Source organism: Rhinolophus sinicus, chromosome 3 (genome assembly GCF_057876585.1).
Source record: "Rhinolophus sinicus isolate RSI-liver-muscle chromosome 3, RSI-T2T, whole genome shotgun sequence".
NCBI lineage: Eukaryota > Metazoa > Chordata > Mammalia > Chiroptera > Rhinolophidae > Rhinolophus > Rhinolophus sinicus.
In genome coordinates, this window is record NC_142503.1 from 91,708,883 (window position 1) to 91,731,156 (window position 22,274).

At 47.6% G+C, this 22,274-nt stretch overlaps 1 protein-coding gene across 9 annotated transcripts in view; it reads left to right on the forward strand.

Annotated features, from left to right (window-relative positions):
- The first annotated feature begins 220 nt into the window (after positions 1–220).
- Positions 221–22,274, forward strand: part of CUX1 (cut like homeobox 1) — a 346,843-nt gene continuing 324,789 nt past the window's right edge. The window contains exon 1 of one of the 9 annotated variants that reach the window (XM_074328379.2): positions 221–516. In XM_074328379.2, the coding sequence (XP_074184480.2) occupies positions 454–516 (63 nt within the window). In that variant the 5' untranslated portion in view covers positions 221–453. Of the gene's footprint in view, positions 517–1,466; positions 2,059–22,274 lie in introns of those variants that run through there. The other 8 variants (XM_074328374.2, XM_074328378.2, XM_074328380.2 and 5 more) reach the window with 8 other exon arrangements.

The following is a 22,274-nucleotide window of genomic DNA, read 5'->3' on the forward strand; positions in this document are numbered from 1 at the left end:
GAGGGGTGGCGCTCGGCCAGCAAACGCGACCCCCGGGGGTCAGACACAAGCCCCAGGTGAGCGGGACCCGGGGCCTCCCGCGGGGGCCCGGGATGCCCCTCCAGCTGCCCTCCAGCGCCCCCACGGGGCCGGGCCGGCAGCGGTGCCCGCTGGGGCTGGGGGCCTGGGAGGGGCGGGGGTCGCGGGCCCGGCGCCCGGCGCGAGGGGAGGGGACAGGGGCAGCGCGCGTCAGGCCCCGCGGCGGCCGCCGCGCCCTCGGGCTCCGACTCCGGCTCCGGCTCGGGCTCGCCATGGCTGCGGCGGCGCCGTGAGGAGGAGTCCGCGTCCTCGGTGGCGGCGGCGGCGGCCGGCTCCAGGCCGGGTTTTGGCGCCGCCCGCCTGCTGCCTCCTGGCGGCTCCTGAACTCCAGCCCCCTCTCTATCAGCCTCTCACTCCGTCTCAATATGTCTCAAGATGGCGGCCAATGTGGGATCGATGTTTCAATATTGGAAGCGCTTTGATTTACAGCAGCTGCAGGTCAGGCTTCTCCGCGCTCGGCCTCTCGCCCGGGGGTGGGGGCTGCGGGCGGTCGCGGCCTCCCCCGGGGCCCCGGGCTGCCCGGCCGCCGGGGGGCCGCGGCGGCGGGGAGGAGGGGGGTGCCGGGGAAAGCGGGGCCGAGTCGAGGACAAGTCCCTCTCGCTCTCCGGCCCCCATTGATAACTCGCTTGATCAGAAATTGATCCTCTTTGTTCAATTCATCGATCAGCCCAAGATGGCGCCGGGAGCCGCCGCCGCCACCGCTGCCCCCGGGGTCGGCCCCCACCCTGGGCGCCCCCCCGGCCCTGCGCCGCCGCCACCGCCGCCGCCGCCGCGGGACCGGGGAGGGGGCGGCCCCGGCGGCCCGCGGGGTGCGCGCGAGCGGGGAGCGGGCGGCGGGCCGCAGCGGCGGCGCTGCGCCGGGAGGGGGCTACGGCCCGGCGGCCGCGCCTGGCTGCGCGCCCCGCGCCCCCGGCCCGCCGTATTCCCGGGGAAAGTTTGTGGGGAGTTGCTGTGGGGGGTGAAGCGCCTGCCTCTCCAGGAGGAGCCGCCGCCGCCACTGCCGCCGGCGCGGCGGAGCTGGGGCTGGTGGCGCTGTGGTGCCGCCGGCTCGGGGGAGGGTCAGAGCGGCCACCGGCGGCGGCGGCGGCGCGGCCCGGCTCCGGCCAGGCGGGCGGGTGGCCGGGAGGGCGTCCGCTCTCCCCGGCCCCGGCCCGGCCCGGGCCCGGACCGCCGCTCCCGGCTGTCAGCGCGTTGGGCCGTGTCGCCTGCGCACCGGGCGTTGGGCTCCTAGCGCGGACCCGGGGGTTTGTTTACGTCCGGGCGGGCGCCCCGGGGCCACCCGCAGACCCCCGCAGCCGTCCCGCTCTTTTGTGTGCCCGCTTTAGTGGCGCGGACCAACCCCTTCGCGGCCAAGCACCGGGGTAGCGGCGCTTCGGGGAAACTTGCGAAGGCGGCCCGCTCGCGGAGCCGGGGGTCAGGGCGCCTGGGAGCTCCCGGCGGGCGCCGGTGCGGGCGCGGGTTGGGGGCTGCAACTTTCCCCGAGCGCAGGTCCAGCGCCGCGTCCCGGCGAGCCGTCTGCCCAAGAAGGGGGCGCCTCCTCCCCGCCGCCTGTCTCGGCAGCCCTCGCCCCGGGTCCAGGGGCTCCCGTGTACCCCAGTGACCCGCCCGCTCCCCTCTGGCCCTCTCCTCCGGGGCCCTGCCTTCCCAGCAGGGTCTGACGGCTCGATGGAACAGGCGGCGGGTCCGCTTCGAAATGCCTTGTCGGGTCGGGTTCTGGAAAGCAAAGCCCTAGAGGCCCCGCCGGACTGTGGTCCGCGCGCCGAACCCCAGGCGCCGCTGGGAGACCGTGTCAGGGCTCCCCATCCAGCGCCTGAGCCGCCGCCGTGCGCAGGGGGCACGTTCTTGTCTGCCACCTTCCACCCAGAAGAGCGGCGCGCCCTCGGGGTTCAGCCCGAATCTGCGAGCTCCGCGCTCGCGGCGCCTGGACAGCCTCGGGACTCGGCCAGGTGGATGTTGTGCGTAGCCGAAGCCGAGTTGAAGGTGAGCGGCGTGTGGGCCAGAAGCTCCGTGAGCGCTGGGGGCAGTCTGTGGCTGAGAAGGGCCCAGGGCGGCCTGGCTCTCCAGGGGTCCCTCAGCGTTCCTGGGGGCCGGCTACTGCTCCCAACTCGAAGGTGTGAGTGAGGGTAAACTTGTCCAAACTTTCCTAACCGGGAGGACTGGTGCTAGTGACCTACAATACTTTTAGGAGGAAAGCAAATGAAATCCAGATGCAGGATTGTATGAAATGAAGCGGATTAGATTAAAACATATATAAATGGAGTCTGACAACTTTAATTGTATGTGCTTGTTTTCTGCCGTTGTCTACATAAGAACGATAACGCAGACTCATAGTCGTTATGAAATTTCTTCAAATTTCTTGCTTAACTAGGAAGAAGACTATGGGAACTATGTATTTACAATAAGATTAAAACTTAAAGGAGTTTGAGTATTTATTGACTAAAATAGATTACTCCAAAGTGTCTATTGTGTAAATTAGATTCCTGAATGTAATGAACACAGGCGAATGCCATTTTTGATAAATTGGTCTACCCTGTTTTAGTAAAAATAGCTCCCTTTTACCATAATTTAATTCCTGTGCTTACTGTAAAACCCGTTGTGGAGTTTTAAGAGACAAACCTTAATTTTCTTTTTTTTTCTTGTCTTCCTAAATGTGACTTTCTAGCTTGACATCAACGAGGTTTCTTTTTTAAGCATCCTGGAAAAACTGCTTGGGAAATACATTTGGTTTCTAGAGAGTTATTAGATCTTATGAACTCTGACAGTGTCCCCTCATCCCTCCTCCCCCCAAGTGATTAGCTACTTCTTCAGGGAATCATGAGGACATTTAACTGTGCAACCCTTGGATTTCGATTGAAAGTTTCCCTGTAGGTTTATGTGAATGAACCATTAGATGTTGATCTTGAATTTAAAAAGAATCATGCTCCTTCCACTGGCTTTTGATGATAAATGCGATTTGGCCTTAGATGATTTGCTATTGCCGCTTCATCGCAGCATGTTTGAAAAACTTCAGCTGACTATGAAATGCCAAAGTTCAAGTATAAGGCGAAACTGGTTCTTTCTCTGGGCCCTGAAGAGGCCTTTTGAGTTGATATCTAGTTTAGCGTCACCTCTATTCCCACAGACAGTAAGTGACCCAATGAGACTGCAGTTTGAGAAGAGAATTCATTAGTTTCAGACTCTTCTCATCTTTCCAGAACCCCTTCCATTGAGATCAGGTTGCCTGCAGAGCCCAGTGCGGGTTGTGGCATTGATACCTGAGGGTAAAGAGGCTGGTCTCAGCTAGACCCAGATCCTGCTTATAGACTTCAGCGGGTCCCTGCAAGATAAGGCACTTAGTTGTGCTCCTCTCCCACAGCCAGTGAGCCGGGGCTGTGCTCTTCCTAGTCCCTGCGCTTGGTCTTTCTTGAAGCTGCCTTGGGACTCAGAGTGTGTGCCCAGGAAGAGAGTTTATGAAGATCGAGCTCTATTTCGTTTCCTTTTTAGTCCCAAAGGCTTGTGGTATAGAAGTTTCAGTGCTCTGGTGTTGCTAAGACTAGTTGGACAAGTTTTTATCCTATCCCACACTTGTAAAAACCAGGCTTTTTTTTTTTTTTTTTTTTTTAAATAAGAAAAACACCATTGTATAAATTTGCCTTTTAAATACACGTTTGAAAAGAGGACACTTTCTAAAACAAGCTCATGTAACTTTGTATGTTAGCATAGCTTTTTGGGATGGGGGCCTGCCAGTGACTGGCTTTCCTTTGGGGCATTATTCTTACATGGATTAGTGTTCCCTTTTAAGGAACCTCTGCAAAAGTAAACTGTAAAATTTTTCCTCTTTTTAAAAAATAAAGCAATTTCAGTTTTGCTATAAGTCCATTTTCTGGTTGCCTTTTTTTTTTTTTCTATTAAGGAATTGTGTATGTTACCCATCATCCCGGACTGTTCTCATTAGAAGTATATTGTTTTGATTGAAATATGTATCATCTAGTACCCTTTATGAAATAATGAGTAAACAAATCAAAGGTTTCTATGCTGTTACTCTTTATTTTCTTGGTTCTTTTAATATCGGTGTCTGAGACTGGGTGTGCGGAAGGGTCATTGTCAGTTGATTCAAGTTTTTTTCTGTGTGAAATTATGTGTAGGTTTATTTATTTTTTGTGCAAGTCAGTGAAGGGATGAAGTTATGCAACAACTCCTGATGTAGTTGGGTCCATAGAGACCCCCTTCTCCTGCTTCCCCGGTTGCACCTATCTCCTGCCAGTCTTTAGCTACATGAGAAAGTTGGAAAGGGAAAGGGGACAGATTGCCAATCCCCTCACGAATTATTTTCTCCTGATCCACTGAGCTAACCAGGAAAAGCTATCTGGTGAGCTGTTTGAGCCGGCGACCTTTAATGGCTGATGAAAAAATCCTCTCCCATGTTGTGTACAATTAAAACAAACTCACCCAGGTTTATACGGGAGCTGTGTAGAAACATTAGTCTGTGTTCCAGAACACACCCCCCCCCCCCCCCGCCCCTCTCCCACCTGTAGCCGGCAACAGTCAAAACTGTTCCTGAGGCTGTGCTCCTGTTCTGTGTCTTAGGAGAGAAAACAGGCTCGAAGTAGAAAAATCCATATTCATTTCAGCTCATTTATAACATAAAGTCCAAGGAACATCTGCAGTGAAATGAAGGAAGGACAGATTTGTTAGAGGAAAACTTGTCTTTTCTTAAAAAGAGAAATTCATTGTGTAAAAAGTCCTACAGAGCTAGGCCAAATTCCAACTTGTGCTTCCATTATATATAGTTCACACATTTGGCCTTGTATAGATTTCACATGTTTAAAAGACAGGTGTATCTGATGGACTGTAACACAAATGCTACCTAAACGTTACTGTAGAAGTTATTCTAACATAATTTGATACAGAATGATACATAATTTTAGAGGTGATTTTAAAACCTGTTTAAAATTATTTAATGTATAACTTTAGAAATAGCATTGCTTTTCCTGAAAGGTCTGATTTTTACAAGTAATTGTCAAAGACAGAAATTCATGTATCTTGTCCTGTTGTTTTGTCTGAAGCTCTGCATTATGGCTGCAGAGAGATAGTTTTGGTTTCAGCTGAAATTCCCCTGCCTCTGATTGTTTAAACCAGACCCTTAATCTTATTTTAACATTCTTAAAATGTTCAAAAAACCCGGAAGAATTGTTTTGTATAAGTAGCAAGTGAATGTAGTTTAAACACTCAAGCAATTCTGGTATCTAATTGGAAACAGGTGGAATTCTTGGAATCCTGTGTTTGAATCTTATTATAGCAAAGCATAGAGACACTTTTTACTTATGGCCATTTGTTTTGCTGAAGCTATTTGAAGAGCAGCCAGCCCCATGACCGCTCCTTGTGCCCCATTACAGTTTACCTGGACGTTCCAGTCGTGCTGGGCGTTTTAGGGACTGGCCGCCTAGACACCTGAGACATCTGCCTGTGCAGGTCATGGGGCAAAAAAGGGATGTTAGTGGCATAATTAGACAAGTGATTTAATATCTGTATTATGTAACTTTTAGAGCAAAAAGGTTGTGAGTTCATTTGTGATTTCTAACTTAATAAACATTTATTGTCACGAGCATTTGGGCACATTTATTATACCCTGATAATAATCTAGAATTCAGAGAGAAACTACTTTCCCTAGAAGTTCTACATTTAGAGATATAACTCACCCCCCCAAAAAAAATGGTTAGGGGGATAAAATAGTTCAATAAAAGATAATGGTGAGGCACTCTGAATTGTCTGGTCACTTTTCCTATTCTAGCTTTCACAGCCAGCTAAATACGCCTGGTTTTGCTGTGTGCTGAAGAACCAAGTTTTGGTCGGCGTTTAGGTATTGGTTTTATTGAAGAGGACAACTAAGAGTTGTATTGAGCTCTTGGTCCTGTCACACTTGTGGATTTGCTGAGCAGTAACCAGTCCTGCTTTTCAGCTATCTTCTGAGAAAGTTGGTAGAGAGTAGTTTTTGGCTGGGCAGGAGGTGTCCCTGCAGGAAGTTACCTGGGATTGAGAGATAACTGGTGGCGGTCCTCTTATTTGCTCCACACCTAAAGCAGCTTTGAAGCACCTGGGCTAATGCACCTGGGCTTCGGAAAAAGTGAGTGCACTACCCTCGTCACGTAATGTAACACCGTTAGAAAACATAATGCGGGCAAACAGCTCTTTCTGAAAGACATAAAATTTGTCGCAAAATCCATCAAGAACCTTTTCTTTGAAAAATAAACAACTCTGTAATAAAAATAATTCTAATTCTTTTTTTAAAATTTTTATTGGGGAGTATTGGGGGACAGTGTGTTTCTCCAGGGCCCATCAGTTCCAAGTCATTGTCCTTCCGTCTAGTTGGGGAGGGCGCAGCCCAGCTCCAAGTCCTGTCGCCCTTTTACAATCTTTAGTTGCAGTGGGCGCAGCCCACCATCCCGTGTGGGAATTGAACTGGCCGCCCTTCCAGGAGCTCAGCAGCAGCTCATAGCCTTCAATCTAGTGGAGGGTGCAGCTCACTGGCCCATGTGGGAATCGAACTGGCAGCCCTGTTGTTCAGAGCTCACGCTCTAACCAACAGAGCCATCCGGCCACCCCAATAATTCTAATTCTTGCTGTAGTTAAATACCGATAGGATGATGTTAGCGCCCAAGATAAATGTCAGTTTCTTCATTTGAATCCGCAGGCTTTCCTTACTGCAGAAGGTCCAGAGCAGAGCTTTTGTGTTTACTAGACTCCTTGTACCATGGGCAGCCTGGGAAGTTCCCTGAAGGTGATTGGTATGGATTCCTACTCAGAAGAAATCCACCCCTGCCCCCACTCCATCCTTAGAAACACCATCAGATGGGACTGGAAGGGAATGAGGTTGGGAGTGTTCATTCCTCCCAAGAATTGACCTAACACAGCCAAGCAACTGGAAAAATAGCCTGGTAGGAGATTTACATGAAATGGACTAGATTCTTCACCAAGGTGGCCCACACCTTTATAAAACACAAGAAGCCATGACAGGCCTACCAAGTCAGGCCCATGACTTGGCTGACACAGTCAGCTGACAATTGAAATCATGGATGCTTTTGATTCTGAATTATGAAGTAATGTTGGAGGAAATTAGCAGAGCTTACTCTGAAGCTTGCTCTTTCTTAGCATTACACTTAGTATACCAGCATGGGGCCTGTTTTCTTAAAGACATTTTTCCACTTGTCTGTGTTTATTCAATAGGTAAAAGCAGTTAATGTTTTTTGTTTTTTTTTTAAAGTTATGTATGGTGAGGTGTTTTGAGTTTGGTTAAGGGAAAAACAAATTGACAAATAAGCTCTTAACTGAATATTGTGAAATTGTGAGAAATAGAATGTCATTCTTACTGTCATTAAAATTTTATTTGGGTGTTGACAGCTTTTTGTTAAATGTAAGACATTCAGATCCTGTCCACCCAGCTATAAAACAACCCCCCACCCCCCACCTCCCCGCCAACAACCAGCTCGAAGCTTCTTCCCAATTTGCCCCTAAAAGCAAGACAGTTTTTCTTACATTGGATCTTCCCCCCAATTGTTAATATTTTATTTTCTAACATAGTTTTATGTGTTGTAGACCAAAAAGAATATGAACTCATTTAGGCGCCTTGATTCAGTTGTTGTTTGGGGCTTGTGAGGGTCTTTGGTTTATTGCCACCTTCTATCCTGTTCTTAGGGGAGAAATTGCTATTTAGATCAAAATAATTTGATTAAAACGAGTAAATGACAGCAAAGGTAAATCCTTGGCTTGAAGAGCCTGAAGCCACAAACATAAGTGAGGCCAGTGGGTTGTCAGTAAAGCAGGGACCTCTGTGGAGCCACCCTCAAGCCTGGGCACTGCCAGCCCCCAGGGCCCACTGCTGTCACTGCCTGCCATGCCTTGCCCCTCGTCTTGAGCTCCTGCCCTGCCAAGCCTGTCCCTTGTGGTAACAACTGTTGTTTTTTTTTTTAAAGTATTTGTGGAGCTCCATTATTTTGAGATTCTTGGAAGAAAGATACTATGTAAATGAAAATCAAAAATAAAATTCTTGCTGGAGGGAATTGGTACATTTAATTTTTGATTAGATTTGGAAAAGACTTTTTTCTTACCCTGAAAATAGAAACATTCTGTTACTCCTATCACCATTTTTGCTTCATTTTGAAAGGTGTGGCAGATACTGGTGAAACATGTCCTTTATTTTCTGTTTTGCACCATGGTAGTTAACCTAGAACTTGAACCCATGCAGATCTGTGTACAGTGAATTATTTGTTTCCCATTGTTCTTCTCTGCTCTCACCAAGCATGTAGATAGCTACTACCCATAAAACATAAACTTTTGAAAGGGAAAAGGTTTTGAATCTCCAACGTAAGAGAAATTACAACTAAAATGATAAGTAGGCCTTCAAATCAAATTCCATCTTCCTCTCTTGTTCACACAGCAGAAATGTTGCATAACTTTGACACAGAAGACGGAGTATAGGAGCCTTCGTGTAAACCAGTGCAGAAACATGAATTGAGTGGAATTGCTTCATTTTAGCTGTCCCTCAACTCCTCACTTATATAATACTGTGTGCTGTCACATCATTCAGCCAAGCAGGAGACAAGGTCAGGTTTGCAGTCATGCTTTTGCTCTGTAGGCACGAGTGGAACCTGGGAGCCAGACAGGAAGCCCCAGCTACTGCAGGGTCCTGTCCAGGTGATGGTCCAGCACCGGCCTTGCAGTCAGACGCAGGCGCAGACCAGTGAGGTGGCCGGTGCTTAGCGAGCACTCACCTTGGAGAGCAGTGCCAGGAAATCAGAATGCTGCTCCCTGGAGCTGGCCATCCCAGAGGGAACACGGTCATCTGTCTTCCCCCGACTTATTCGTCAGCCCTGCACCCCAATGTGTCAGCACGGACCTAGGATTGGGAGGGGAGGATATTGCTGTTATGGGTGAATGTCGTTATCAGGGGAGTACAAAGTGGTTTGCTATTGTTTTACTTTGCTCTGTGTTGGTATGTAATTATGCTGTCATTTTAAAAGGCACTGTTACTTTAATAAATCTTTTGTGTGTGTGTATGCAGTTAGTTTTGAGGGTTGAGTGTGTAGCCCTTACTTGTTTCAGAATTGTTCTAAACAGGTTGCAATCCGTTACAGATGTGGCTGCAGATGAATTTTCCCGACCCATTGATTCCATGCTGCCGTCCTCTCCTTACACACCCACAGGGCTCACCTTGGCACTGAGTGGGGACCACGTTCCTCAGGCCAGCACAGGTCCTGCTGGTGGTTTCTACCTTTCCTAAACCTTGCTCACTTAGGAGAATCCCAGATTCATCCTCCCTCTGCACACCTGAGTATCCGGCCTTATTTCACCTTCTTTCCTCTGTTTTAAAACCAGTGCTATGGGAGAGCCCCTGTGTGCCAGGCACCATGAGGCAGGGTAGGGTGGCAGCCTTGTGTGGGCAGAGGTGGACGGGGCAGCTGGGATTCGGCCGTAACAGAGCTGTGTGCTTGGAGCTGTGTGCATGAGACACTGGAGGGCTGCAGAGGAAGGGCGCCAAGATAGGGGTTGTGGGGGGGGAGGGGTCGGGGGAGGGGTGGGAGGGGTGGTGGACTGGGCTCAATGGGTCTCAGAGAGGAGGGGAAGCTTGAGCTGAGTTCTGGGTGCCTGGGGGAGCATGGGCGAGAGAACGATTCTTCCAGCAGAACAGTAGTGGGGTGGCCAGGCCTCTGAGGCCCCCCCTCTGAGCTATGGCTTCCCTCTTCAGTGTTTCTGACCACTTGCACCTACCATAGCCCCCCGCCATCCTTACCACTCCTGCTCCTGCTCTCCATCTTATGTTACGTACCTGCTGTCTTACCCTGCCCGTGGCACCCAGTAGGTGCTGCTGCATGAGAACTAGGGGCCTCTTTTCAGGGGGCAGTCCCATGTGTTCTGATGTAGGACTCATTCAGCTAGTTAATGCAAACAATTCTTCTTAGCATTGTCAGAGGTGGGTGGGGTATATTAAAATGCCTGTGTTTTGGAAGCTACTGATAGGTACACACTGATACAACATGGATTTCTTTTTGATTCCTGTTTATTAAATTCCTTCTTTGCGAAGTGACATTTACATCGGTTAAAATATACATAATTGTATTGGTGGCACATAAAACATAACAAATTCACATTTAAAAAACTAGAAGTGCGTAGAACAATTCTTTGACAGAGATTTGTCCATTGACTCTGCTCACAGCCTAAATGGGAGGAAAGTTCCCCACGTGAACGGGGAAAGCGTGGACTTATGATTAGAACCCACTCGATGCAAGACACGTGGATAGGAGGACCTGAAGGGTTGGGTGTCGGCGCCGGAGAACTGTCCCGTGTGCTCAGCCCTCAGACGCTGCCTGTGGCCTTCAAAGCCTGTGTACTTTCTCTGCTGCTTCATTTACAAAGAAAGTACGTAGGGTATTTTTGTAGCGGTGACGTCACTGTCTGGCTGCATAAGCACGTGCCCGGGTTTGGGGAGGTGAGGGCTGCTGGGACTTGACTGAGGGGGGCCGACAGGAGCCACGGACCCCAGGTCCAGCGTGGGTTGGGGTGAGTCCTGGCGTCCACAGGGATAGGGAGGAGAGAGAGGAGCCACCCCAGGTTGGGGGAGAGCGTGTGCTCCTTTTTAGGATATGTGGGACTTGGGGGACCGGTGGGCATTCACAGGTGAGCCCTGGGGAAAAGGAGGGGTGCAGCTCAGCAGAGAGGTTGGTGTTGAAGTCTAGAAGGTGAGCTGGGGTCCCAGTGAAGCCTGAGGAGGAGTTATTTGCGTTTTGGTTGGTGCGTAAGAGTCTGGCATCGGTTGAGGTGGGAAGGGCTGAGAACTAACCTTAAGCAGGGGCCTCACGTTCACGGCTAACTTTCCCAGCCCTGGAGCGAGGCCTGCACCCTGTTTCAGTAAAGGGAGAAGAGAAGGAATTCATTGGTGGTGTATTGGACTCCACGTAATGTAGCTGGTTTTATGTCCCCTGGCGACAAGACAGATGCTTTAAAAAAGGGTGTTTTAAATCTATACACTAACAGCTATTATTTCCTCAGTATTGACCGCAAGCAGCATTGGTTTAGGCTCTTAATTTCTCTCCTGTCATGCGCACAACAGCCCCATGGAGGAGATACAGTAGGGCTGGTGGGCGAGAAGCCGCGAGGAAGCTGGACGCCTCGTCTGCTGCGCTCCAGCCCGTGCTTTTCCTGCCGACCCTGCTGTTCCCGAGACCAGCTCTCAGCTGAAGTGGTGGGGTCCTCATGATGAGGCTGTTGGGATTCAGAAGGGGCCCCCTGGCCACGGCCACCCTAGATGAGCTTGGCTACGGGTGGGTCACTGAATGTGAGCAGCTGGAGATGGAAAGAAGCGGGAGGTGGATGTGAGGGTACCTGGGTTGGCCGGTGGGTGGACACCTTCTGGTTGAGGCCCTGCTGGATCTGAGAATGTTCTAGAGCCTCCTCTGCCCTGAGACTTCAGCGTCAGCTCAGAGATAGAGCTTCAAACAGAAGGATTGTCTGACAGATTGTCTTTCCCCCGGGTCATGAGCAGTCCCATTAGCAACTTTAGTGGTGAGGTGTACTTATGACGTCAGGCTGAAAGCAGCCTTGTTTATTGTGTCGCTGCTGTCCTTCCTTCCATGTCCCATCCGTGCATACAGCAGATTTATGGGAAAAGTCTTGGGGAACTGGTAGGCAGGAGAGAGGCCTGATCGTGGGACCTGGGCTGGAGGGAGGGAGCGAGCTGGCAGAGGGATGGTCGTGTCCTGTCCAGCGGCATTGGTTCGAGCGCCAGACTGGGAGCATGAGTCTCAATCAGGACTCTTTCCTGAGACGCTGGGTCTGATGCTGATGCTGCATAGTGATTCGCTGTTAGATGCTATTTGTATCTAGCCCCTTGATGGCCAAGACAAAATCCCCACTCTCAGTCCCCCATGAGCCTGGTTGATTTAGTTACTACAGTGATTCTGGATTCAAACTCGTGCATGTCCCCCGGAAGCACCGACTGCTCGGGGATTTGTTGTCACTCGCACATGAAGCCAGTGTTGGGTGAGCTCAGGAGGAGGTGGGTTTACTGAGGGTCTGTGGGTGGGCATCTGGAGAGAAGCCTGACCAGAGACACTCTTTGGATCTCAGCCTCTAGTCCTCAGGGAGTTCTCGTAGAAAAATGGAGCTTTTAGGCGACTCTGGATTCAGATGGTTTTTTTTTTTAAACTTTTTATTTATTTAAGTGTGTTTTTCTAGGACACATCATCTCCAAGTCAAATACCGGTTTTCCCTGAAAATAAGACCTAGCCGGACCCGGTCTTATATTATATTAAAATAAGACCAGATCTTATATTAATGTTTGCTCCAAAAGACGCATTAGAGCTGATGGTCCGACTAGGTCTTACTTTCGGGGAAACACGGTAGTTGTTTCAGTCTAGTTGTGGAGGGTGCAGCTCACAGTGGCCCATGTGGGGATCGAACTGGCAACCTTGTTAAGAGCACCGCTCTCTAACTGAGCTAATTGGCCGCCCCCTCAGATGATTTTTTGCATGGCTGATTTTTTGTGACAATGCAGCTTGTTTTCTATTAAAGTTATAAATTTAAAAAAAGAAAATATGCAAAAATGAGTGAAGTTGTTTACAGTTTTGTTTGTTTTTGGAGCAGCTCATTTTTTTATAGACTGCTGGGCAATTCATTCATTCATTGAGCACGTCTCCATGGTGCCTGATCACCGCACTGGCTCCTATTAAGGTCTTGGGGGTACCAAGAGGAATAGGTCCCCGGCCCCGCTGGTCAGAGAACCAAAGGACACAGAGTATCCCAGGCGTCAGGTTGTAAGGCGCCTGTGTGTCAGGAGGGCAGGGCAGGGGTCTGGAAAGATGAGCCTGGGCCATCTCGCTCCATTGACTTATGCTGTCTTTGCGCCAGGCACTGTTCTAGCACAATGTTCTAATGATCTGAGCGGCAGGAAATCCCAGCCTTCAAGGAACTTACATCCCAGCAGGGGAGACAGAAAGTAAACACAGAATAAGTCCATTACAGAATGCCAGTCGGTGCCCAGGGCCTGGGGACGGCAGAGCAGGGCCTCTGTGCAAAGCCCTGTGGAGCCATTTCTAGTTCTGAAGGCGTTTTTACAATTTATGTTTTAAATTGAACAGGGACAACTGAGCACTCAGACTTGTGTTTAGGATAGTCCTTCTGGAATCCTCAGATGAAAGGCTGAGTGGCGGGTGACATGGTAAAGAATGGAGCGAGGAGGGTGTGGCTGTCATAGTCCAGTAAGAGCTGGAGCTGGACTGGGCCGGGAGAGAAGGTGCCAGGCCGAGTGCTCGGGGTGAGGGTGAGGGAGGCGGCCGGGCCCTGGCCTTCCCAGGAGGGCCCTTGGGGTCCGAGTGGCCAGGGCAGAGATGGAGCCGGGAGAGTGGCACTTAGACAGGCCACCTGTGGGGGCGGCTGCTGTGGAAGGTGCAGGGAGCAGTGCCCTGGATGCGCGGACTTCAGGGTCCAGTGATGCTGAGCGTCCAGCAGGCCAGTGTCACTCGTGCCTGGTGTGTAGGCCCTTCTAGAAGCGGCCCGGACACATGTTCATTCAGAGCAGGTGGGGTGACTTAGCGTGGGGCGAGTGACTCAGATAGGCAGGGAGTCAGCCTGGAGTTTCTTTGTTCATCCCTATTTGCTTTTTGTCAGTAATCCTTTGTAATTCCCCAGTTTCATGATGTAATTTTAATGGAATTAAAGTTGAACACTTCAGAATTATGTAATTAATTATGTTGGGCTTCAATTACAACTAATTATAGTGTGATACCTGGTGGCAAGTCAGGTACCTGCTGGTGGGGGGTTCACGCTGGCTGGCTCTCAGGGCCGCCACTTTCTCTTCAGGATCCGAGACTGCAGCCTGGCGTCCAGGCAGAGCGCTGCCTTGTGGGCTGCCCAGGTGCCTTCTGGTCCCGCCTGACCGGGAGCAGCTCCCTGGGACATGGGGGGAGTGAGAGCAAGGGAGGGCCGACGTGTGTGTGTTGGAAGGGTTGTTTCAGGAGGCAAAGGCTCTGACTTGTTTGCAGGTTGGAGAGAAGCACTGAGGCTTGGGGTGGCTGCAGGGAAGCTGCGGTGTGTGATGCGTCTGTTTTCTCTGGGATGTGGGAGGGAGGTCGTCTTCAAGTGAAAGTGAGGGCCTGAGGAACCGGAAAGACTGTTTATGGAGAAAGGAAAAGGTGCGAGGACCACGTGGGGGTGAAAGAGGAAGGCGGAAGCCAACTTTAAAAATGTTACTTTGCGGTATTAATTCCAGGAGGTCAGGGCGCAGGGCTTCTGGGACCAGTAAACTGAGCTTCAGACCCCAGGATGGAGCTCTGTGTTTCTAGGCTTCCTCTTTGCAAATAGTGCTTGGTTTTATTTTGTGTTAGGAGGAGGGTGTCTTGCCAGGAAATCTGCACCCCAATTGACCATTGCCCCTAAAGCTGGGCACTCCCATCCAGCTCTGATGGGGGCACGCAGCCCATCTCAGAATGGGGGTGCTGTGTTTGCACAAGGGTGCATTGTCCTGTCCCCACACATCTGCCGCTTGCCCTTCCTTGAATCAGGAAGACAGGTGCTGCCATCCAGCTGCTGCAAGGAAGCGTCTTGGAATGGACTTTAAACGGCAGTGCCCACGTGTGGCGTTGAGTGGCCCATGTGCCGTTTCTGTAAGATGCGTGTTACTTATTTGAGGGGCCCAGGGCATCTTTTCAAAAGCTGGTCCTTACGTCCCAAACTAAAGCGGTTTTCCTAATGCTCTGTGTTTTGCACGGTGCCTTCCTGCAGAGCAGGCAGCCCTGGCGAAGGAGACCCTCGCTTCTGAAGCACAAGCCTAGGCAGGCGTTTGGGTTGGGGCCAGGAAGAGGCCTGCAGGTCCTGCCATTTTCTGTTTTCTAAGGGAGAGTGGATTGGAAAACGCTTGCGTGTACACTAGTTGTACATTTGGGGAGAGGGGCACGATGGTGCAGAGCACGCTTGGAAAGTTCTTTTGTTGTTGAAAATGCTGCTTGTCTTGGTGCAAAGAGCGGTTCCTTTGATAAAATGCCTCTGTTACTTTTTATTTTTTAAGGTAAAATTCATATGAAATTCACCGTTTTAACCTTTTTAAAGTGTACAATTCATTGGTTGTTAGTACACTGACAGTGTTGTGCAACCATCACACAATCTTTCTACAGGATTTCACTCCCAACCCCCCTCCCCCCCATGTCACCATCAAATCTACTTTCTGTCTCTATGGATTTACCTAGTCTGGATATTCCACATAAAAAATGGAATCATACAGTATGTGGCCTTTCATGTCTGTCTACTTTCACTCAGCATAATGTTTTCCAGATTCATCCATGTTATAGCATGTGTCAGTACTTCGTTCCTTTTTATGGCTAAATAGTATCCCATGGTATGGTTACACGGCATTTTGTTATCCTTTCATAATTTGATGGGCATTTGGGTTGTTTCTATTTTGCAGCTATTATGAACACAACGCTGCTGTGAACATCTGTGGACAAGTTTTTGTGTGAAGGTGTGTTTTCAGTTTTCCTAGGTGTATACTCAGGAGTGGAATTACTGGGTCATATATAGTAGCTTTATGTTTAATTTTCTGACCTCTTATGTGTAACTCCTATTTGTTCTCCAGGGTGCTCATTTTAACACCAGGCTGTTGTTCCGTTATATTCTCTTCTCTGTTTTTTCCTCCTGTCTCCTTTGTGGGTTCCTCACGTGGGAGGGGTAGCCCCCCTCTGGAATCCTGTTATATACAGTGGATTTGTGGAAAGGCCATGGAGTAGTTTGAATGAGAGCAGACACTGTTGGTTGCCCACCCAGGACGTCTGCCCCTCCGCCTTCCTTCTTTGCTCACCAGCAAGCGGCCTCTCCCCTGCTGGGGACAAAACTTGAGGTTTGTCTAAACTAATCCTGGTATTACCTTCCCCCGGCCAGGTGTGGTGGGCATTTCACTTTGTTTTGGCTGGGCAGACGGAGTGTCTGGTAGAGTTGCTTATGAGAAAGTGCTGCTTCTCTGATGAAAGTTGGTGAGCCAGGGCAAGTGGCCATTTTCTGCCTGTGAACCCTCTTAGGCGGGAAGAGGCTGTGCAGGCTGCTCCCGCCATCTTAGCCCTGGGGGGTGGCCCGAGACCAAGTGCAGCAGCGGAGGACGCAGAGCAGGAGAGTGAGGAACCCAGCCTCACTCCTGCGGTCGCCCTGCCGGCAGCCTTCTGTGCCGTGAAACAAGAATAGTAGAGACAGTGCAGCTCCTCAGGGGCTTCTCCTGACGGCTCTGACTGTGTTGGGTGTGGGTTCTAAGGAGTGTTTCTGAGATGGTCCTGGGTGAACGTGGACTGGAGAGCGTGAGAAGAACATGTGTGCTGTAAGCTCTCTTTTCTAATAGCAGGCAGAATTCCATTTGCCAAGCCAGATGTCCCTCAATACTTTAGATCTAGCCAATAAAGCATTAAGCAATTAGAATGGTTAATATTCAGTTAAGTATAATTAGAAACTGGTGTAAATTGTGAATGAAATTGACAGGTTCCATAAGTTACAGCGAAATACCAAATCGTATTCAGTTGTGTGTGTGTATCTGTGTGGCTCTGTCAATCATAGGTATATTGTCTTACCTCCTTAGTGGAGTAGAGTGAGGGGCCACTACCAACTCAGTTCACTATAATGTTGAATGTTTAAGAGCATCTTGTTGGTTGTCTTATTAAGTCAAAGACTGAAATCCTTAATTCAAATTGTCGAGAGTTTTAACACTCATGTGTACACTGTGGTCAGGAAAATCCAAATCTCTATTTTCTGCTTGCCCTCAGGCTGTGTGTGTGTGGTGTGCGTGTGTGGTGTGCGTGTGTATGCACACACGTGTGTCACCCTACATGAATCGCGTTAATCACTCCTCGGGTCACAGCACATCATGATTCATCTTACTGAATCTTTTTCTCCTTTATGCTCGACCCCATTTCTAGTCCCCTTCTCCCCTTGTCCTAATGTGTTTAATATGCCTTTAGATGGTGTATTCTTGTAATATACGTGGCCTGCTTTGTATGTATAAGTAGTTTTAATTTATAAGTGTGGCACTGTGCTATAAATCTCCCTCTCCTTCCTTTTCACTCGTCACTGTTTTTGAGATCTGTCCATGTTACTCCCTATAAATTTCATTTGTCTTTCACGATAGCTGCATCAGAATCCATCTTAAGCCACTTGTCTTGGCCACAGACTGGGTGCCTTAAACAGCACACATTTTTTGCTCCCAGTTCTAGAAGCTGGGAAGTCCAAGGTCAAGCTGCCTGCAGATGGGTGAAGACCTTTTTCCTAGTTTGGAGACAGCCGTCTTCTTGCTGTGTCCTCACATATGGAAGGTACTGACAGGGCGTGGGAGCCTGCTGGCTTCTTAGAAGAGCACGAATCCCATCGTGGGGTCCCCACCCTCATGATCTCGTCTAAACCAAGTACCTCCTGCAGGCTCCATCTGCAGATACCATCATGTTGAGGACTAGGGCTTCCGCAGAGGAGTTTGAGGGGCACCCAGTTCAGTCCACAGCAGCACCCTAGCTCACGTGTCCATTTTTCTGGGAACGGTGCCCCTCGGTTGCCTCTAACCCCAGTGGCCTCGGCCATCTTCACATCTGTTGGCTGTTGTCCAGGAGTGCATTGTTGAGTCCCAGGGTGAAAACTGTTCTTAATTCGCTAAGGACTGCCAGATTGCTTCTCAGAGTGGCCCATCACTTTACTCTCTCCACATTCTCATCAGAGCTTCCTGGAGACTTTTTGCCATTCTGATGGATTTTGAAGTGGTGCTTCAACAATATGATTTTTCTCTGATCACTGGTAAGGTTTATACTTGTTATAAACCTCATTTTATACTTGTTAGATTTTCAGATTTCCCCTTTTGTAAAGTGTCTGCTCATATATTTTGTCCTTTTTTTATTTTGAGGGTTAACCATCTTTTTATTGATTTGCAGAAGTCCCTTGTATGTCTTACATGCTGATCCTTTGTTGGTTTTCACCCCAGCACCTCACTTGTTTGTTGATTGTAGTGCCCTTTAATAAATAGAAAACCTTAATGTCGATGAAATCAAATCTGTCAATTTTTACATTCGTGTTTTGTGTCATTTCAGTCTTGTTCAAGAAGATTTTTCTCCATTCAAGATCATGAAGATATTTAGATTTTGATAGTCATTGGGTTTGTCTTCCACATTTAGTTTAGGTTGGAGTTGATTTTTTTGTAGCGTGTAAGGCAGTCAGTTTATCCCACACTCCCTACTGAGCAGACCCGTGTCCTGTCTGCTGGTTTGGGAAGTTCCCTCTGTCATACTCCAAGTCCCCATGTATATGTGTGGGTATGTTTCTGAAGTCACTATTTTGTTCCATGACCCCATTTGTTTCTTCTTGCACTTTAATTTCTGTGGCTTTATACTGTGTCTTCATTTCTTACTGGGTGAGTGAATTTATCCTCTTTGCTCTTCTTTTTCAAAATATCTTAGCTATTCAAGGTCCATTATTCTTTAACGCACATTTTTGTGAATTTCCCCTATGATCTGCTGGAGTTTTTACTGGATTTGGATTAAATTGACAGATTGATTTGGGGGGAGAATTAGTAAGTTTAAGTTGCCCCATCCTTGAATAGGGATATTTCTCCATTTATTTATGTCTTGTTTCTCTGCATAAATATTTTGTGCATTCTTTATTAGATTAATTCCTAGTTCTTTCGAGTTTTTGTAGTATTGTGAATAAATAGTGTCTTGTTTAGAAAAAAATTTTTTTTTCTAATTGATTATTGTGGTACAGAGGAAAACAATTGGTTTTTGTTTGCTGATTTTGAAACCGGCAAGCTTGCTGAATCTCTTACTAGTTTTACTGGTTAACTTGAATCTGTTGTATTTCTCAGGAGGCAATATCAATACAAAACAGTGTCACTTTTTTTTTTTGTCCTTTTTCTTCCACTTTTTATACTGGACTGACTTGCTTTGTCAACCAGAACCTGGAGGGCTCTGTTGCAGAGTGGTGGTGCTGGCCTGCGTTTTCTTTCCTTCTCTTAAGGGCAATGTGCCAAAAGGAGAGTTTTGGTAGAAGCTCTCATCAGGGTAAGGAACTATCTTAACTCCATTTTCCCCTGATTTTTATCACAAACAGGTGTTAACCCTTAGTAAATACTTTTCCTTAAAATCTATTTCATGTGCTTGTAATTTTTATCCCTCCGTCAGTGAACGTGGTAAATTACATTGATTGATGCTCTGATGTTGAATAACCTTTGCCTTCTGGGATAAACTCTTCATTGTCTTATATTTAAAAAGTATCGTTGGATTTGATACATAGTTTTCACATCTGTGTTGTTAAATGAAATTGGCCTATAATTTTCTTATCCTTATCCAGTTAATTGAGATTATACTAGTTTCAGAAAATGGGTTAAAATAGTCTTGGAATCATTTGTATAAGGTGGGGCTTTCTCCTGAATTTGATGGGACTTACCTGTAAAGCTGTCAGGCCTGAGACAGAGTAGGCTGGGAAATGCTTACCGTCGCACTTTCCTTGTTGTTGGTCTATCCAAGTTTTCAATTCTTGGACCAATTTTGGCATTTTACGGTTTTCTTCAAATGTACCCATTTCATTTAGGTTTTAAAACTGGCTGTATAATTGTTCATACTTATTTTTGCAAATCTGTTTTCACTGTAGCTCTTCCTCATTTTCTTTCTACACTTTGTATTTCTGAATTGCCTAAAACTTTTTTTTTTAAATTTTCAGTCTCACATAGAGTTTTGTTGATCTTATTAATTTAAAAAAATAACCCAGCTTTTACTTTTTAATCTTTTCACTTTGGGTTTATTTTTTTGGTTGTTCATGTGGCTGAAGTCCCACCTTTATTTCATTCTGTCCCTTTGAGGTCACTCTCTTTTCCTAACTTCTTTTTTTGAAATCTCAGCTTTTTAATTTGATATCTTTCTTGTTTTCTGGTAAATGTATTCAAAGCCATACTATTTCTTCTAAGTAGTTGCAGTTGTTCCACAAATTTTGACATGTAGTGTTTTCATTTTAGTCATTTTGTAATTTTCCCTTTAACCCACGAGTTATTTAATAGTATATATTTTTCAGATTTTTTTTGACATTTTTCTTGAATAACTTTTCTTGCATTATTGATGTGTTTTTATTACATATGGTCAGAGAACATAGTTAACATGCTGCCAATTCTTTGGAATGTATGAGACTTTTTGGTGCACTGCACATGGTGGATTTTCAAAAGGAATGTGCTTAAAAGAATGTTGTTATTTGGGCATAAATTTTTCTCTATAATATTTTGAGCTTATTCATGTTACATAATTCTTCTGTGTCTTTACTAATTTTTTTCCTGTAGTCTTAACAGTCATTCCATTATGTTATGTTAAGACAATATTGTTAGATGCGTATGTAATCAACTTTATATCTTCCTCATTTATTGGTCCATTTTCTGGCGCATACGTAGACTGTTTCTCCATCATTTACAATGTTTCCCTACCTTAAGTTCTGTTTGTTTTGATGTTGAAATTATTCTCTTGTTGTTTTTTTCTTTTGATTTTGGCTTCTATTTGTCTGATGCTTTATTCTCTTCCATTATTTCTAATCTTTCTATTAATAATATCCTTTTGCTTGCACTGTTCTATTTTAGATATACGATGCAGGATCTTGTTTTTTAAACCCAGATTGCCAGTCTGTCTGAGTAGTGAATTAAACTGGCATACATTTATGATAATTGTGATTACATTAGGACTTCTGCAACTTTATTTTGTTTTCTTTTTACCATTACTTTTTTGGGGGTATCTTTTCTTGTGAGGTTTTATTGGGTTGAATTTTCCTGAGCAAGATTTTAAAATTCAGCAATCTGTTTTATTCTTCTGGAATTCAGAATCTGGATTATTCCTGAATTTATTAAGACTCATCATGTGTTTATTTTTTTCCTGTCAGTTTCTAAAATTTGTCAGTGTCTCCTATTTCCTGTTTCCACCAGCCTCTCTTCTCTCTACTGGTTCTTACTGTGCTCATTTTACGTTCTTGTTCAGTCAGGTCCATTAACTCTACTTTCTGAGCACAGGTTGTTGGGAGAGTTAGTCTCTCTATTCTAGTATTTATTCTCCTTCTGGCTATTTTTGCCTGTGACCCTTGGTCGCCTAGGCCCCAAGGCCCCAAGGTATCAGCTGACCACTTACCCCTGGGGGGAGAGTTCAAGCTGCCACTTATCAGCCCAGGAGTTTGATGGAGAGGGGCATGTCTTACAGGTAGAGGGCTTGGGGTCCGGCTGGGGGGTGGGGAGCCCCCTCAGGGAACCGCCCTGTGCCTGCTGCAGTTACACCAGGTTCCCTAGGGCTGCCTCCCTCCGATGTTATTGGCCAACTGTGTGCCCTCATTGCCTTGCAGGACCCCCTGTGGTAGGGGGATCACCCTCGGATTCTGAGTCTGTTCTTCTGGGCTGGGCACTGGTATTGTTTAAAAGCTTCTGATGGGAGTGGGGTGTGATACGGACTGGCCGTGAACGGATAGTTGTTGAAGCTGGGAGATGGTTCTTAGGGGTTCATTATGCTGTTTGTGTACGTCTGACGTACCATCTGTGTATGGCTGAAGTTCTGGTTGCCTCCTGGCTAAGACCCCCTGGCCCTAGCCTGTGGTATGGGGATAGAGGTGGGAGGGAATAGAGGCGCTGGCACCATAGGCCTGGGCCTGGGGCCGGGACATTTACATGATATACACGGCATATGTTATATCTGTCGGACAACTGTGTCCTAAGCTAGACCATTGCACCTCACAGTGGCTCGTGAACCAACAGCATGGACGTGACGGGGAGCTTGTTAGAAATGCAGCATCTTAGGCTCCGCTCCAGAACGACTGCGTCAGAATCTGCGTTTTTATGGTGCCCAGGTGATTCATAGACACATTACAGTTTGAGAAGCACTGGGGGTGGTCTAGATCCTTTTCAAAGGGATGGTTGGTTTTATTTCATTCATACATTCATAGAGTGACTCCTCCCTTATCTTCCCAGTTGAGCTTTCAGGGAGGGAATGGCACACAGGCCTGTGTGGTTATGCAAGGGAGGTGCCTGTGCCTTCTCCCAAGCCTGTTCTAATCTTAGCTGCTTGTTACACACAGTTCTAATAGTATCGATTATCTTGGAAGAAAACAAGAGAAGTTCTAGAGGCAGGACTAGCTGTCAGCTTGAGAACAGGAGACCAGAAAGACTCAAGAATTGCAGATTGGGCTGTTTGTACGTGTAGGTTGTT